The sequence below is a fragment of the Acipenser ruthenus genome, chromosome 18 (assembly GCF_902713425.1).
Source record: "Acipenser ruthenus chromosome 18, fAciRut3.2 maternal haplotype, whole genome shotgun sequence".
NCBI lineage: Eukaryota > Metazoa > Chordata > Actinopteri > Acipenseriformes > Acipenseridae > Acipenser > Acipenser ruthenus.
In genome coordinates, this window is record NC_081206.1 from 10025573 (window position 1) to 10041435 (window position 15863).

The following is a 15863-nucleotide window of genomic DNA, read 5'->3' on the forward strand; positions in this document are numbered from 1 at the left end:
CCCGCTAGCAGCCTTTTATCTTTAGCGGTATGCCAGAAATGTTCATGTTTCAGCTTTGTGTTTTCATGGTGGAAGTAGCATGTGCTAGAGGGTTTGGGGAAAGAAGTCACCCCTGCTTTGTACATACACGGTCATCACAAAATACACAAATGTAAGCAAACTTATTTCTTGACATGATAACGTTTTCCAATCAACTGTCTTTTTTCCCCACACACACTTTGTTTGCAGCTCACAGACGAGCTTGTTCCAGTGTCTTTAATTTTACCTTTTATAAGTGTTTTGTGTTAACTGTGCAGTGAAATACATTTCGCTGGGCACCATATCATGTGTATACTGTAGCACTAATCCTGGGCTACCTCATTTTAGTTTAGGTACAGAATGTGAAACCAGCCTGTAATTGTTTATTTACTGTCATGTAAACATAAGGTAAAAGATGCCAAAAGAAAATGCAATGCTGAATAAACATGATATTATAAGTGCACTACTGAACACACCACAGGTATGCCTGCTTATTGATTCTATTAGAGCCCCTCCTGTGTGCTTTGCAGGGTAAACAAGACCCCAAGGGGAAGCAGTATAGCTGTACTGTCAACTCAAGGACGCACTTTAGAAAACCACTTATTGATCAAGGATATTTGGCAGGTGTCAGTAAGCTCAAGTAGAAACTGGTTCTACTTTTATAAATCTAATTGTTTTGGTTTGAAATTTTATCCTAACGTGGGGCTGTGATTTACATGCCACCTTATTTACAGCAAAGCTGGATTAGCAGCTTTAGCAGACTCTAGAACATTAACGATTTTCATGCTACTCTTGTGTTGTTTCATGCAGATTGTCAGTTTTAGTTTCTGGTAATCAATAGAAGGAAGTCCAGATGAGTAAGCAAGGTGTGGTGCTGCATACACACATGAACTCTGCTGTGCAGAGTCTTGTAATCTGTTGTAATTGTGATGAAACTTGCAGAGGGTGTCAGAATCGGGCTGTTGGAGGCATATTGCCAGACAAACATTTTGGCATTAAGCCACAGATGGTAAGACACTTATTTTTCATTTGTACATCAATTAAACAAACCAATTTTAAATTGTACCTTTTTTAATGTAGTTAAACACATTCTTTTTTTTAAATACAGTTTATTTCACAATGTTTGAAGTCTGAAGAATGAGTCTCCCAAGAACTGAGCTGGACCTCGAGGTTGTCCTTGCTGAACAATGAGCATCTCATACAGCTGTTAATACTCATCTAAACGTTTGGTATAAAACACTAACAGCCTGGTTTCGATCCGAGTTCAGAATTTTCTTTAAGGTGTGGTTCAACATGTTGCCAGTAGTCCATGTGTGTCTGTTGCTTTAAAATGTCTTCTGTTGATTTCTTCATTTCCTCTTGAACCTTGAACCAAAAATGAGTAGGAATTTAAAACGAGTGGCAGAAGCATAAACAGCATTGAAGGCAAAATTCACGAAACGCAAACAAGCTGAAGATCAGACAACATTTCAGCTACACTAAAGTGAAGTTAAACAGTAAAGTTTTCCATCACGAGAAAGACAATGGATTTAGAGAAGGAGTGGGGCGGTGCAGGACCAGTAGAATGAGAGTGCGGCCGGTGCAGGACCAGTAGAATGAGAGTGCGGCCGGTGCAGGACCAGTAGAATGAGAGTGGGGTCGGTGCAGGACCAGTAGAATGAGAGTGGGAGCGGTGCAGGACCAGTAGAATGAGAGTGCGGCCGGTGCATGACCAGTAGAATGAGAGTGGGGGCGGTGCAGGACCAGTAGAATGAGAGTGGGGGCAGTGCAGGACCAGTAGAATGAGAGTGGGGCGGTGCAGGACCAGTAGAATGAGAGTGGGGGCGGTGCAGGACCAGTAGAATGAGAGTGCGGCCGGTGCATTTTTCCATGCATGAGCCCTGGTGGCTAGTGGATGGAAAAGTTTGTTTCAAGGCCTGTAACAGTAACACAGCAATGCAGTCTCCAGCATTTCCTTGGTGAAGCCCGTTGACTTACTTGGCTTGGGATTTGAAACGGCCTCCCTTCTTGTGCGCTGGCAGCCCCAGTCTCTTCTTATCCTCAAATGAGGGGCTGTGGAGAATGGGGGGAGACATTGAGAACAGAGCGTGGGTATGAACAGGCTTACTGTACTGTAACTATTAAACACTCAATCGTGCAGAACGTAGAACTACAAAATAAACACTTCATCAGTTCAATGAGAACCGTTTCCACTGGAAGCAGGTTTCAACATCTTCAAATGGGAGGGCCATACTCCTGACTGATAGAAGCAGTGAATCCAAAACTACAACATCTGAAGACATCAACAGACTCCTAATCAAAACAGTTTATAGTGTTTACCAGTGTGACTACAAAATATTCAGTTACTGTAAATGTCAAAAGTCAGGTTCTATGCATTTATAGAAGTTCCCAGTCAAGGTAATTAAGCTGCCTAAACAACTCTTTAAAAAAATATTCAGACAATACTGAAGACCAAAAAGTGCACAGTATTCTACTTGCACTAGCTGAATGAATTGCCTGCCTGTAAGGCAGATTCTTGGGCAAGAAAAACAAACCATATATACTCAATGACCTTTACTTTTAGCAGAGAAATTACCAACTTTTATAAAAGTTACAGGTATTTATTTTTTTCACCCGAAATCCGTTCCACTCAAGTAAATAATATTTACACAGAAAACTGGGAAATAAAAAACTAAAACCACCAACCTGGGTGAAAACCATTGCAGATAATTAAATCCAGGTAAATTCCTGGGATACTTTATATATTGTAACTGCTTCTTAACACTACTGGCATGTGTGCTCCTGGTGTACATACCCTGCACGATACTGCTTGAGGGCCCGCTTGCTGGTGTTGGTCAGCTCCTTATCAAACACAGACTTCTTCATCCCAGACTGGCCTTTCTTCGGTTTACCTGCGAGAGCAAAACAGCAGCATGTTCCATGAGCAGCGCCCCCCTGAGCAGTGTACAGGGAGTGCGAGTGACGGGGCTGAGCGATGAGCAGGGTTATCTGAAATCCTGCTTTAACTCCCATTCATTGGAACCTTCTTTCTGGTTAGTAGTTCATATACTCACACATACTTTTTTCTGTCGCTTGTTGACTTTTAAACAGCCATACCCCCGTTCTAGGGATGCAATGATTTACCCAAACCGAACCGAAACTTGCCTAAAGTTCCAGAGAACCGAAACCGAAGTGGAATGTTTTAGTCCGATGAAAAAATGCGGTCAATATTTTCAGGAGCTCGTCACACACTGCTGCATGTAGACCATGCAGCCGCTGGAGCTCATAAATGTTGTCTCAGAATTTAAACATTACAGCAATTATACTGCCTTGAAACTGCATTATTTTCTATTGTCTGGCCCATTCTGTTAAGAGATGATGTTTTAAACCCATAATCTGCATTATTGGTCTAAAACATTGATCTGAACCGATCGGTTGATACCAGAGGTCCATTGGCTAATAGAGGGTATTGGATCGGTTCTACTGTACTTCTGTGTTTTCTGATTGGGTATTTAAAGCTGTGGTGTTTAATGATGGGTACCCCTCAACATCACCCATCCCAGGATGCCCCCTCGATACCCACCCTTGGCCACTGGTTCGTCCTCGGGCATGGCGCGGGCTCGCTTGGGTTTGCGCCCCCTCTTAGCTGCTCGCTCGGCGTACATCTGAGACTTGAGCATCTCAAACTGGGCCCGGTCTTCCGCCTGGGAGAGGAAGACAACATTGACATGACTTCTTATACAGCCAGCATCTCATTTCCAATGCATTCTTCCCTGCTTTACATGGGGCTGGGAAGTAAGCAGTGAGGCCCAGTGACAGTAGCTGAAGAACTGGGAGGGAGGGAGAGCAGTGTTGTCTCACGGTTAAAGCCGTCATTAGTCTGCCCGGCCTGTAGGGGGCATACTCACACTCAGCTCTTTCTTCTTACGGTCCTGTAGGAACTTCTGTCTCTTCTTTTTCCCTCTCAGAGCCAGATCAAAGTCCTGCAGAGCCTTGGCCACTGGAAGAGAGGAAGCAAAAAAAAAACCAGTCACTTCTGCTGAACGACAAAAACAGCGACAGCAAGTTCCAGCACAACTGGGCAAGCCCTTCTTTTAAACATGAGACAATATGATGCTTTTCTAATCATTTGGAATTCACACATTAAGGTCCAATCAACGAGAATAATAATAATAATAATAATAATAATAATCTTTATTTATAGAGCGCCTTTCATACAACAAGGTTCAAGGCACTGCACAAAAAACAAAAAAGAAGGTAACAGAACACAAAGATTAAAATCAAAGTTAATAAAACGGCATAAATTGATGAATAAGTTAAACAGTTACAGTTAAAAAAAAAAAAAAAAACATCATATATCGCAAAAAGAGAAAAGACACAGTTTAAAACAACTAAAAACAACAATATATAAAATCAAAAAGCTAAATTATAAAAATAGGTCTTAAGCCTAGATTTAAAAGTAGCTACTGTAGGTGAGCCTCTGACATGGTCGGGGAGAGAGTTCCACAGCTGCGGAGCACGAACATAAAAAGCAACCTCTCCTTTCCTCCTGAGCCTCACCCTCGGAATACAGAGGAGGCCACTATTAGTCGACCTCAATGCACGCCAAGGCTGATAAAGAGACAACAACTCTGAGAGGTAATCTGGTGCCATTCCATTTAGTGCTTTAAATGTAAGCAATAGAATTTTAAAATCAATTCGATATTTCACTGGAAGCCAGTGCAGCGAAGCAAGTACAGGAGTTATACGTGCTCTCCTTTTGGTTTTGGTAAGGACCCTTGCAGCTGCATTTTGTACAAGCTGCAACCTTAATAAAGCTTGGCTAGTAAGTCCAGAAAAAAGAGCATTACAGTAGTCCAGTCTACATGAAATAAAAGCATGGATTACTTTTTCAGCATCAGATAAAGACAGAAATGATCTAATTTTGGCAATGTTTCTTAGATGATAAAAACATACTTTTGTAATCATTTTAATACGCGACTCGAAACTTAAAGTAGAATAAAAAATAACACCCAAATTTCTCACTTCAGACTTCAAATTAGGAGTTAAGTCCCCCAAATGTATTTTTGATAAATCAATTTGTTGCTGAGAGCCTACTATCAACACTTCTGTCTTATCAGAGTTTAATTGCAGAAAGTTTAAGGACATCCAAGTTTTGATGTCAGTGATACACTCAAATAAGGCTGATGTTGTGCTAATGTCACCAGGTTTCACAGAGATGTATAACTAAGTAAGACCATCTTCTTTGACAGGTTTCTTTCTGTTTTAAATAAGGGGATTGCTGGGACCCTCAGTGTGTGCACAGCCCAGTCTCTACCCCCCTCAGTGTGTGCACATCCCAGTCTCTACCCCCCTCAGTGTGTGCACAGCCCAGTCACTAACCCCCATCAGTGTGTGCACAGCCCAGTCTCTACCCCCTCAGTGTGTGCACAGCCCAGTCTCTACCCCCCTCAGTGTGTGCACAGCCCAGTCTCTACCCCCCTCAGTGTGTGCACAGCCCAGTCTCTACCCCCCTCAGTGTGTGCACAGCCCAGTCTCTACCCCCCTCAGTGTGTGCACAGCCCAGTTTCTACCTCCCTCAGTGTGTGCACAGCCCAGTCTCTATCTCCCTCAGTGTGTGCACAGCCCAATCTCTAACCCCCTCGAACTCACTCTTGTCCCTCTTGCGCTCCTCATTGCTCTGAAACCAGGTCCTCTCCATCCTGCTCTCCTCCTCCCGCGGTCCCAGCCTCTTCTGAGCAGAGCTGATCTGAAACCCAAAGCAGAGACCAATTAGAAACACACACAGCTGGAGCTGGGAACTGCTAATCAGTGAGGGAGTCGTGTGAAGGGCGTCTCTTATCGTGCAGTTTGAGTGAGAGGACTCAAATTGTTTGACTGCACAACTTATGAACTTGTAAACGGAGACATTATTAAATAAGGAAGACTCTGATCACGGTGACTCTCAAAGACTTCTCTCCACACCTGGGCCTCTGATCGAGTCATCTCTCTCTCCTCCCTCTCCAATCGCATCACTGCGTAAATATCCTGCTCCAGCTTCTCAATCCGGTCCCTGAACTTCAGGATCACCTCTAAGAGAGGGGGGTGAGGGGGAGAGGGGGGGTGAGGGGGAGAGAGAGAGAGGGGGGATGAGAGAGAGAGAGAGAGAGAGAGAAGGATAAATCACAGGACTGGAACTGCAGCCCTTATACTTCATTCCTATCTGACACACTGCTTTCTCTCATTCATTATTCTACTGCTGCCTTCATCGGGGTAGCATCTCTGATAAAATACGGAAGAGAGATACTTTGTTTTGAGCCATTCTAGGTTTCCTTAATTGGTACCGGTACAGAATGAGTATGGTGTGTCTAACTAGGCACATATTCTAATCTGGACTGACTGATTTCAGGAATGGGAAGTCTTAAATTGGACCCCAAAACTGCAGAGTGCCTTGTTTCAGCCTCCTTTAACCTTTATCTTAGTGTAGTGCCTGTGTCTCTGTGCAGCATAGGGCCCCTCTCCCCCCAGTGTCGTGCCTGCACATCTGTCTTACCCTGAGGGAGGACACGGGCCTTGACGGGGGTCTTGGCTTGCTTGACGATATCTTTCAGCATCTTCCTCTCTTGCTCCCCGACCAGCGAGACGGATCGGCCGACCTTCCCTGCGCGGGCTGTGCGTCCCACCCTGTGCACGTAGTGCTTCACTGTATTGGGCATCGTGAAGTTAATCACCTGGTGCCGAGACAGAACAATATTATACATACAGGTCGCAGACACAGGAGGGGCTCCAATAGAATCAATAAGCAGCAATACCTGTGGTGTGTTCATTAGCGCACTCACAATATCATTTGTTCAGCATGGCGTGTTCTTTTGGCATCTATTCTTACAGTACAAACTATATATATATAGCAGTAATTTAAGGGTTTAGCTAATTAAATCACCCTATACATTTCATATTTGCAGTTTTGAAAGACATTTCTTTTTCATGAAGACTGTTCTGTTTGTCTTATTTCAGTCTTGCACAGTAACAAACTACCTGAAAGACACTGAGCTAAGTTAAGCTAGCATGGTATATTATTTTTAAACAGAATACACGACTGACACGACTAGAGAGCAGTCAGCAAGGACCTAACCCTGCTCCCTGCCTCTCACCGTTTTCACACCGTCGATATCCAGACCTCTGGCTGCCACGTCGGTGGCCACGAGAATGTCGATCTGTTCATCTTTGAATCGCCTGGGGAAGAAACAATCTACTTACAATATGAAGTACAATATTTCTTTACAATGATCTTTCTACAGTGCAAGGCTGGCTAGTCTACCATTGCTCCCTATCAGCACTGAAGCCTGGCTGTGTGGAGGGAGGAGGGGGGGCTGGGGTACCTGAGTGACTCGAGTCGCTGGGTCTGGGACAGGTTGCCATGGAGCTCCCCCACCTTCAATCCCATCAGCCCCAGCAGGATGTGCATGCGGTGGGCTTGCTTCTTGGTTTGAGTGAAGAGCATCACATGATCAGGGAAGGTGCGGGTCAGCAAAGCTGGGGAGGAACAGAGACATTAGTGAATGCCAAATGGGGTCCCTTCCACCCCTTACATCAACGACTTCTCAATCACATTTCTTTAATGCATCCTCACCAACCACAAACAAGGGAATGCAGAAGCAGTGTTCATCTGGACTAACCCTGCTGCTGCTTAGCTTACTGAGAGCTGAGCAGATCACAAATCCAATGAAGTAGCACGAACTGTGAAAGAGGCTGCAGCCATGCCCCTTACCTGAGACAATGGCCTCGCGATCCCCCTCTCGGGCCGGCCTGACCCGCACAAACTCCTGCCGGAGGTACGGCGCCACGTCGGTGTTACTGTTCACAAAGATCCGGACCGGCTGCTTCAGAGACACTGAGGCCAGGTCTTTAACCTGCAGCGGTGAGGAGAGAGTGAGAGAGTGAGAGACAGCAGCACAGGGCTTTACTTCCAAACCATTTAATAGCAGCAGCTAACTTTACAGGGCTGTTTAAAGTAATCTGCAGTAAAACAGATAAAACAGGCTGGGATTAAATGTGAATCTTGCAGCAGCTTTAATAAATAAATAAATATACAGAGGATATACCCTGAGCATTCCTGGTGTGCTGTAGTTATTCCACAAAGGAGGCGAGCCAAATAACCCGGATCTATGGCCATCCCCACGAGTTAATGATCGATGGACATTCATGGAGTATTCTGTTTATATAGCAATGTACAATGTCTGTTTAAGACTAAATTACGAGAAGCAAAACAGATTCCAAAATGTGAGCCAGTACAACAAAAATATTCACTCAGCAGAAATGATATTAAACACCAGATCTCTCGACACAACGGTTACTGCAAACGTTGAGCTGAAACGGCTTTTACTTTCTTGGTACTTATGTTCTCTCATGGCATGTCTTTCAGCTACAGTTGCAGAGAAGTGCAAAAAGAGGTGGCAAATCTCCACAGAGACGTATCTGCAACCAGGGGACTGAAACGGGCTGGTATCATCAGAGGAAGAGGCAGGCGCATCAGAAAAGAGGCAGGTGCAGGGTTCAGAAAACAGCAGACACATCATTTATTTGTTTTGGGGCTGGGGGTAAAGCAAGGTTCTGGTGAATGGCACAGTATCTCAGAGTACTGAGCCCCCCTCACCTCTTCACTCATGGTGGCGGAGTACAGCATGGTCTGTCTCTGGTGGGCACAGAGTCGGATGATCTCTTTCATCTGCTCCTCGAAATACTCATCCAGCATCCTGCAAAACGACAGAACAAGAAACCCAGCTCAGAGGGGACACAGCAGCAAGGACACTACTCGCTCTCAGTTGAATAATATATCTTTCTATTCAGGGACACATCACCACTGCTGTAGGTTAGTGTTTGTCAAAAGATATTACATCTGCACACAAGATTGGATGGACTGACATTTTTACAAAGCCATAACTGTGGTTGATTTTTAATAAGGGAATTTGAATAGTTTTTCAAAATACACACCCACTCGATATCGCGGGTGTCGGGATCCAATATAAATCCACTATATATCGAGGGCCGCGATATAGTGAGAGACCCACAGAAAAACAAATAGGCTAACAAATACTGTTCAACCACTCGCTCGTTTTATCAGGGGCGTCAGGGTCCAGTACAAATCCTCTACGCAACCTGCTTTTTCTTATTATTCATAAAAACACAGCACACCCTTTTAATTCACACTGTGGAAGGTAATTGCTTCTCATCAACTTAAGTCTCCAATTAATTTCATGAGTCTTCCTCTCCTTTCTTAAATGCACAAACCCGCTGCATTGAAATAATCCATTCCCAACACAGGAGGCTTGTTGCTAGGGAGCTGACGTCACTGCCTTGTGTCTTTTGCTAGTGCATTGCTGCCACACGTGAACACCTCGTTGGCTAAAATAAAAACTGCTTCAGCAAGTAGATATTTAATTTGCTTTGTGTTATTGTGCAGTTCGTGTGTATATGATAACAATACGATATTAATGCTTTGTTTTTAATTGTTTTGTATATTTTTGTTTGTGATGTGCAGTACGAAATAAAACGAACAGTAATTCTAAGTGAATTTGCCAATGTATATTGCAGCAAAGGCATTCACAGTTAGACTGTAAAAATGGGGAGCCAACTCCAGGACCGCGATACATCCGAATCCGCAGTATAGCGAGGGGCAATATAACGAGGGGTGGGTGTAATTGAAATAGCAGATGCATCTAGAAAGCTGTGATTAAAGTCAAAGTCTGCAAGTGGCTGCAAAGAATGTCAGTCAACAGGAAGCAGCTGGTTGGTAAAGACAGGAAAGAATGCGTTGAACGGGTGGGGATATCACTTTCTAGGTTACCAAGACTAACTGAAAACAAGCTTGCAAACCAGAGAATTCTTCAATCTATTGTAGTACCAGAAAGCATGTTGACAAATGGAAATGCTTCCTATGACAAGCGTTTGAGAAGTATCCAGAGAATGGAACAGCACGGCCGGTAAGATGACGCGCTCTGACCTGTCAGCCTCGTCCAGAATGAGGATCTCGATGCTGCTCAGTTCGAAGGAGGGTGTGTTGTGGAGATGGTCGATCAGCCGGCCCGGGGTAGCAATCAACACATCAGGGCCAGCACGCAGGGCAGCCTCCTGGGACTTGAGATCCAGACCACCTGGGGGGGGGAGGGGGGAGAGAGAGAGAGCGAGAGAGAGAGAGGGGGGGTGAGGGGGAGAGAGAGAGAGAGAGAGAGAGAGAGAGAAGGGGGGGTGAGGGGGAGAGAGAGAGAGAGAGAGAGAGAGGGGGGGGGGGGAGAGAGAGAGAGAGGGGGGGAGGGGGAGAGAGAGAGAGAGAGAGGGGGGGGGGAGGGGGAGAGAGAGAGAGAGAGAGGGGGGGAGGGGGAGAGGGAGAGAGAGAGAGAGAGAGAGGGGGGGAGGGGGGGAGGGAGAGAGAGAGGGAGAGGCATTTAAAAAGTTTGTAAAGTTCAATTATGCATTATTTAACAATCATTTTAGCTGAATTCAGAGATGCAAGGTAGATTTCAAAGTGTGTTAAGACCATTCTTACTGCATGCCCCAGGTGTCATTAGTTTGTATTTAGAGTAGCTTCCTGTATTTCATCCCAGCATAATTACCAAATACAAGCAATAATCAAGTACTCAGAATCTGTAGTGATAGACAACTCCAATGAACCGCTTCATTGGTACTGAACTCACCCACAGTCAAGCAGGTTGTGATGCTGGTGAACTGGGCTAGCTGTCTGGCCACAGAGTGTACTTGGATCCCCAGTTCACGGGTCGGAACCAGAACCAGCACCCGGGTCACTGGAGCCTGCCGAGGCTTGTAGATCAGACGCTCCAGGACAGGGAGCATGAAGGCAGCGGTCTTACCTGAGAGAGAGACAGAGAGACTTTAACATAACATTTACTAGCGAGAGGAGGTCATTGAAAAGACACTGAGCATACAATTAGAACTGAAGAGCAGCTCTGGCATTCAGACGAAAACACCTGAACACACACAGAATTGGAGTAACTGCAAAAAGAACCCCTCAGAATAACATGCTTTGAACCCAAAGACACTAATGAAATCAAATGACCAATGAAGTGACACAGCAACATGGTACACAATACTTGTTCCAGTGAAAACACTTGGTTGCCAGAACATGCACTTGCTTAAAAACAGCACAGCCCCGGTGAAAATGCATGGAATTCAGCGTGGTCTGAACCGATTATTCAGACTGAGCTCTGCACAGAAATCAGGTGCGGGCAATCGGGCGAGGGTCATTGATGTTGATTTACCATTCACAATGAAACAAGTCAAGAAACAGCTGCTTGGATGTGTGATGATGGCTGCTTTTCTTACAGCAATCCACAAACAAACAAGCAGCTGTTTCACTTGGAATGGGAAATTAGCCCCATCAACACCAATGACTCTCACCTGATTTCTGTGGAGAGTTTGATCTGAATAATCGGCTTGAGCAGCTCTAATGGAATTATTTCATAAGATCCACATTATTGGTTTGGAAGTGGGGGGGATGCAGGTGGATTATTTGGGGGACATTCCAGGCACCGCCAGTTTGTGCCCCTCTGCTAAGGGCAAACTGTCCCAGACTGAAGCAGTTCTATCGTCCTCACTCACCTGTCCCAGTGGCAGCACAGGCACAGATATCCTTCCCCATGAGCCCCACAGGGATGCAGGCTTTCTGGATGGGCGTGGGCTGCTTGAATCCCAGCGTTGTGATTGCCTGGGAACACAACACAGAGATCAGAACTTCATACCTCAGGCCTTCAAAGAGAAAACAGTGTCTAGAAGCGTGCACACTGTCCATTGCAATGCTATTACCCTGAGGAGCATGAAACACACTGTCCATTGCAATGCTATTACCCTGAGGAGCATGAAACACACTGTCCATTGCAATGCTATTACCCTGAGGAGCATGAAACACACTGTCCATTGCAATGCTATTACCCTGAGGAGCATGAAACACACTGTCCATTGCAATGCTATTACCCAGAGGAGCATGAAACACATTGTCCACTGCAATGCTATTACCCAGAGGAACATGAAACACACTGTCCACTGCAATGCTATTACCCTAGATTTCAGATTCGGCACAATCTATTTTATTTTAATGCGCGTGTGCCCGGGTCAGTGTGTGTGCCTGTATGTTTGTTCCCAGTACCTTTAGCAATGGGCGAGACAGGTTCATATCCTGGAAGTTCAGACTGTCATCATACTGTGATGCGTCTTCAAAAAACACTTCTGGCACCTAGAGAGAAAGACAAAAAACACTCAATACTTTTCAGTGGATCGTTCAGATATCCAGAGTTCACTGGATTCACTTCCTGTGCAACAGGTAATAGGACCCCACCTGAAGCTTTGCACTCCTCTTGCTGCACATACTGTCTACAGTGAATCTGCAATGTGACAGCAAGAATACATTCTGGGAAAACGAGCTATAGAAAATGGGCTGCCAGACAGTTGTTAATGGGAGGCAGGGCAGGACAATGATGACAGTCTCACTTACTAGCTGCTAAAAAGCGTCACAATAACCTGAAATCTATTTTTTATTTTTTTATTTAATAGTTGCCAATTATTTTTATTATTTTCTCCCAATTCAGAATATCCAATTATTTTTTGGCTCAGCTCACCGCTACCACCCCCACGCTGACTCGGGAGCGGTGAAGACGAACACACGCTGTCCTCCGAAGCGTGTGCCGTCAGCTGACCGCTTCTTTTTCACACTGCAGACTCACCATGTAGCCACCTCAGAGCTACAGCGTCGGAGGACAACGCAGCTCAGGGCAGCTTACAGGCAAGCCCGCAGGTGCCCGGCCAGACTACAGGGGTCGCTGGTGCGCGGTGAGCCGAGAACACCCTGGCCGACCTAACCCCCCCCCCCCCTCCCCCTCCCCCCACCACAGTATTCAACATGCACACTGGCCATTTTCTTTGCCTAACATCAGACTGAACAGCACTCACCTCCTCTTTTTTCTTCTTTCTTTTCCTATCCTTCACCTTCAACGTGTCTGCAGAGTAGGAAAAAACGACGGTTCACAACCAGCATAGGAGCTCCACAGTCACCTTACATGAGACAATTCTACAACACCTTACAATGTAATTCTAATTGTGATCCTTCTTTTCAGATGGGAAACACTACCTGCTTTGGTCAGGACTTCTTCATCGGCTGAGGAGAATTCATCCAGCTCTTCATCATCGTCTTGGTCATTGTCACTGCCCTCCTCCCCCTCCTCCTCTTCCTCCCCATCCTCCTCCTCCTCCCCATCCTCCTCCTCCCCCTCTTCCTCCCCATCCTCCTCCTCCTCTTCCTTCACCTCCTCCTCCGAGTCTGTCTTTGTTTTCTTTCCCTCTTTGCTTGCCTTCTGCTGCAGGGACCCAAGAGAAAGGGGGTGAAACACAGACTTATGGCAATTATTTATTTCTTTATTTTAATCCACTTGTATCGTTGATCTGTGATTAGAAATCCACAAGAGAACAGATCTCGACTAACCTCTATTTTGCGTTTCTTCCGGATCTTGTCGATTTTGTCATCCAGTGTTGTCGGAGCTTTCTGTGGAGAAAAGGAAAGATTTTTTATGTACTTTATTATTTTTTTGGAGTATACTGTAACTAGGTAAGTGCTGGAGAGAAATTTTAAACAAAACACATATTAGTTTTAATCTGGTAAATACTTTAAAATCACGCTAAGTACTTTAACGCTAAACATCACAAACTTTAAAGCCAAGCACAAACATGAAAAAAAAATCTACATTTTATAAACAAATCATTAGTCTATTTTCTTTCAATCCTTCCTAATTTTATTGTTTCTTATTTCACTTCATAATTTCTAATTCAGATGTTTTAAACAGTTTTTTGTGTAAACTACAAGTGCTGAGCATTTTCACATACTTCAACAACAGACAATCCTAACGTGAGCCAGGAAGTGCAAGTGTAAGAGATATCCTGAGAATAAGTCATAGAAACAGAGCTTTCTTTAACCACCAGACATGCTTTTAAATGAAAATATGTTTGATAGAATGTGTTTCTTTCAAAACTGCTATGTAGTCAGGTGCAAAACAGTTAAGATGTATGGGATTACTTTGTTAGCTACAAACGCTTCAACTATAGATTTTTGATCCTCGATTGTTGCCGGGACCTCTATGAAATGCCTTATAGGGAAGCAGGGTTTCCAGGTTGAAAAGCGAACCTCCATCACTTACTAGAGCAGCACCAAGAGATTATGCAGATTGAGCTCTCCCCAGAAATCAGGTGTGGGTCATTGGTGTTGACTGAGCTCCTTTTCAAAGTGAAACAACTGGAGAAACAGCTGCGTGGATTTGTGTGGATTGCTGTTCTCCAGAGTCAAAGAAAAGCAGCCGTCCTCACAAATCCATGCAGCCGTTTCTTCATTTGTCTCTTTTCATGGTACAATCAGCCCGATGGACACCAGTGCCCCTCACCTGATTGTCAGCACTTGATTTCTGTAAAGCGCTTGATCCCAATAATTGGTTTGTGCAGCACTATCCCTTACCCTCTTTTTGAGCTGCGACAGGACGTCTGCCATGGCCCAGTCCTCACTGTACAGCCCGTCCCGCTCCCCGAACTCAAAATCTGCGTTGAACTCGGCACTGCGGCTTTTCAGCGCCCGTCGCTTCTTACCCAGAATGATCGGCTGCTCCTGGATTGAGAAGAAAACAAAGTTATCTTGGGCATTCGTGTCATAGCTTTCACTTTCAAGCATGCAGAATCAGGTATTTCAAAGACAGGCGCAGTTAACCCTTTAAATTAAAAAGTTGCAGATTTCCTGGTTCCTGATCACTTCCTGTATGTGTTTTATTGTTGTGATGCTGGAATAATAAACAGAATGTATTTAATATGTTTTACTTTAATGAGGGACAGACAGATTTTCCAACTACACTGCAGATTTAGAAAGCTGCTTTTGTACTTTATATGTGAAGGCTATATTATGCCACACAAAGTGCCTGTCCTGTTTTAATGAAGCTATGGCAAGATACTTTTCTACAAGGATGTAGGTCATAGCTTCCTTTTTTATGGTCATGATACTTGTGGAATTTCTTTGTGTATCAGCATTAAACATTTATAAGAAATAAACATACATATATATACATATATATATATATATATATATATACATATATATATATAATGAAGGTGTCACTACTGTTCACAAATTATGAGATTTTTGTCATTCAGTTTCATGCATGTTCTATGGTGATCATGTTTTTAATCAGTGTCGTTAAAAACATAATACATCTTTTAACGTTACTTGCCTATCTTAATGTTTTGGTCCTAACTACACACCTATTTTTCCACCACATCATTACCAGAAAAACAAACATGTATTTTGTTTGGACGTATACACAAAGCAGCCATTGCCCTTACATTTTGAATTGTTAATAGTTTTAACAAATGTTTATTTAATTATCATTTTGAAAAAAAACGGTGCAAACTTAAAACTGAAGCGAAGCCTAATAATTCTGCAATATAAGCAATAGTCCCGTGAAAAATAAAAACGCGGAGCAAACCTACCGCCTCGTCATCCGACTCTGAATCGGGCTCCTCCGGAACCGCGTCCTCATCCCGGATGGTTCCAATAAGATCCAAATCAGAAAACATGATGTTTCTGGTCTGTGATACCACCGCGAGCTTTTAGGACTTTCCTCCCCGCTTTTCAGCGCTTCTCTCTGGCTGAGCACCGCTCTCGTCCAGGTCTCAGATTCCACTCGATTCAGTCTACAGACTTGCAGATTCTCTGCGGGAGATAAAAGTAGCCGGTTCTCTACTTTTCCGCAATGCTCGGGTTTCTGAAGCTCACTGACCCGGTTCTGTAACTGATCTCGCTTCAGTTCCACGTATTTGGAATCCTCTGACGGACAACTGCTTCTTACTAC

General features: G+C 44.3%; 1 protein-coding gene across 1 annotated transcript; it reads right to left on the minus strand.

Moving 5' to 3' along the window:
* Window positions 1–1071: 1071 nt before the first annotated feature.
* LOC117419841 (probable ATP-dependent RNA helicase DDX27) lies at window positions 1072–15856 on the minus strand. The gene is made up of 21 exons (XM_058991198.1): window positions 15502–15856; window positions 14483–14629; window positions 13463–13522; window positions 13112–13337; window positions 12934–12980; window positions 12134–12220; window positions 11590–11695; window positions 10668–10841; window positions 9977–10127; window positions 8630–8729; window positions 7745–7886; window positions 7356–7509; window positions 7128–7209; window positions 6530–6707; window positions 5962–6068; window positions 5650–5746; window positions 3906–3997; window positions 3581–3701; window positions 2813–2909; window positions 1996–2070; window positions 1072–1383 (listed from the first exon to the last, which is right to left on the minus strand). The coding sequence occupies exons 1-21, from the start codon at window positions 15586–15588 to the stop codon at window positions 1368–1370; spliced, it is 2346 nt and encodes a 781-aa protein (XP_058847181.1). The 5' UTR covers window positions 15589–15856; the 3' UTR covers window positions 1072–1367.
* Between the last annotated feature and the right edge of the window lie 7 nt (window positions 15857–15863).

What these genes read in the sequence shown, in the direction of transcription:
- LOC117419841 (XM_058991198.1), bottom strand. Translation starts at nt 15,588, where the DNA reads ATGTTTTCTGATTTGGATCTTATTGGAACCATCCGGGATGAGGACGCG. An exon ending in ATATCGACGGTGTGAAAACG is followed by an intron (nt 6,708 to 7,127) that starts GTGAGAGGCAGG and finishes TCTCGGCACCAG; the next exon opens with GTGATTAACTTCACGATGCC. An exon ending in GGAGCGCAAGAGGGACAAGA is followed by an intron (nt 3,998 to 5,649) that starts GTGAGTTCGAGG and finishes CCTCTCTTCCAG; the next exon opens with TGGCCAAGGCTCTGCAGGAC.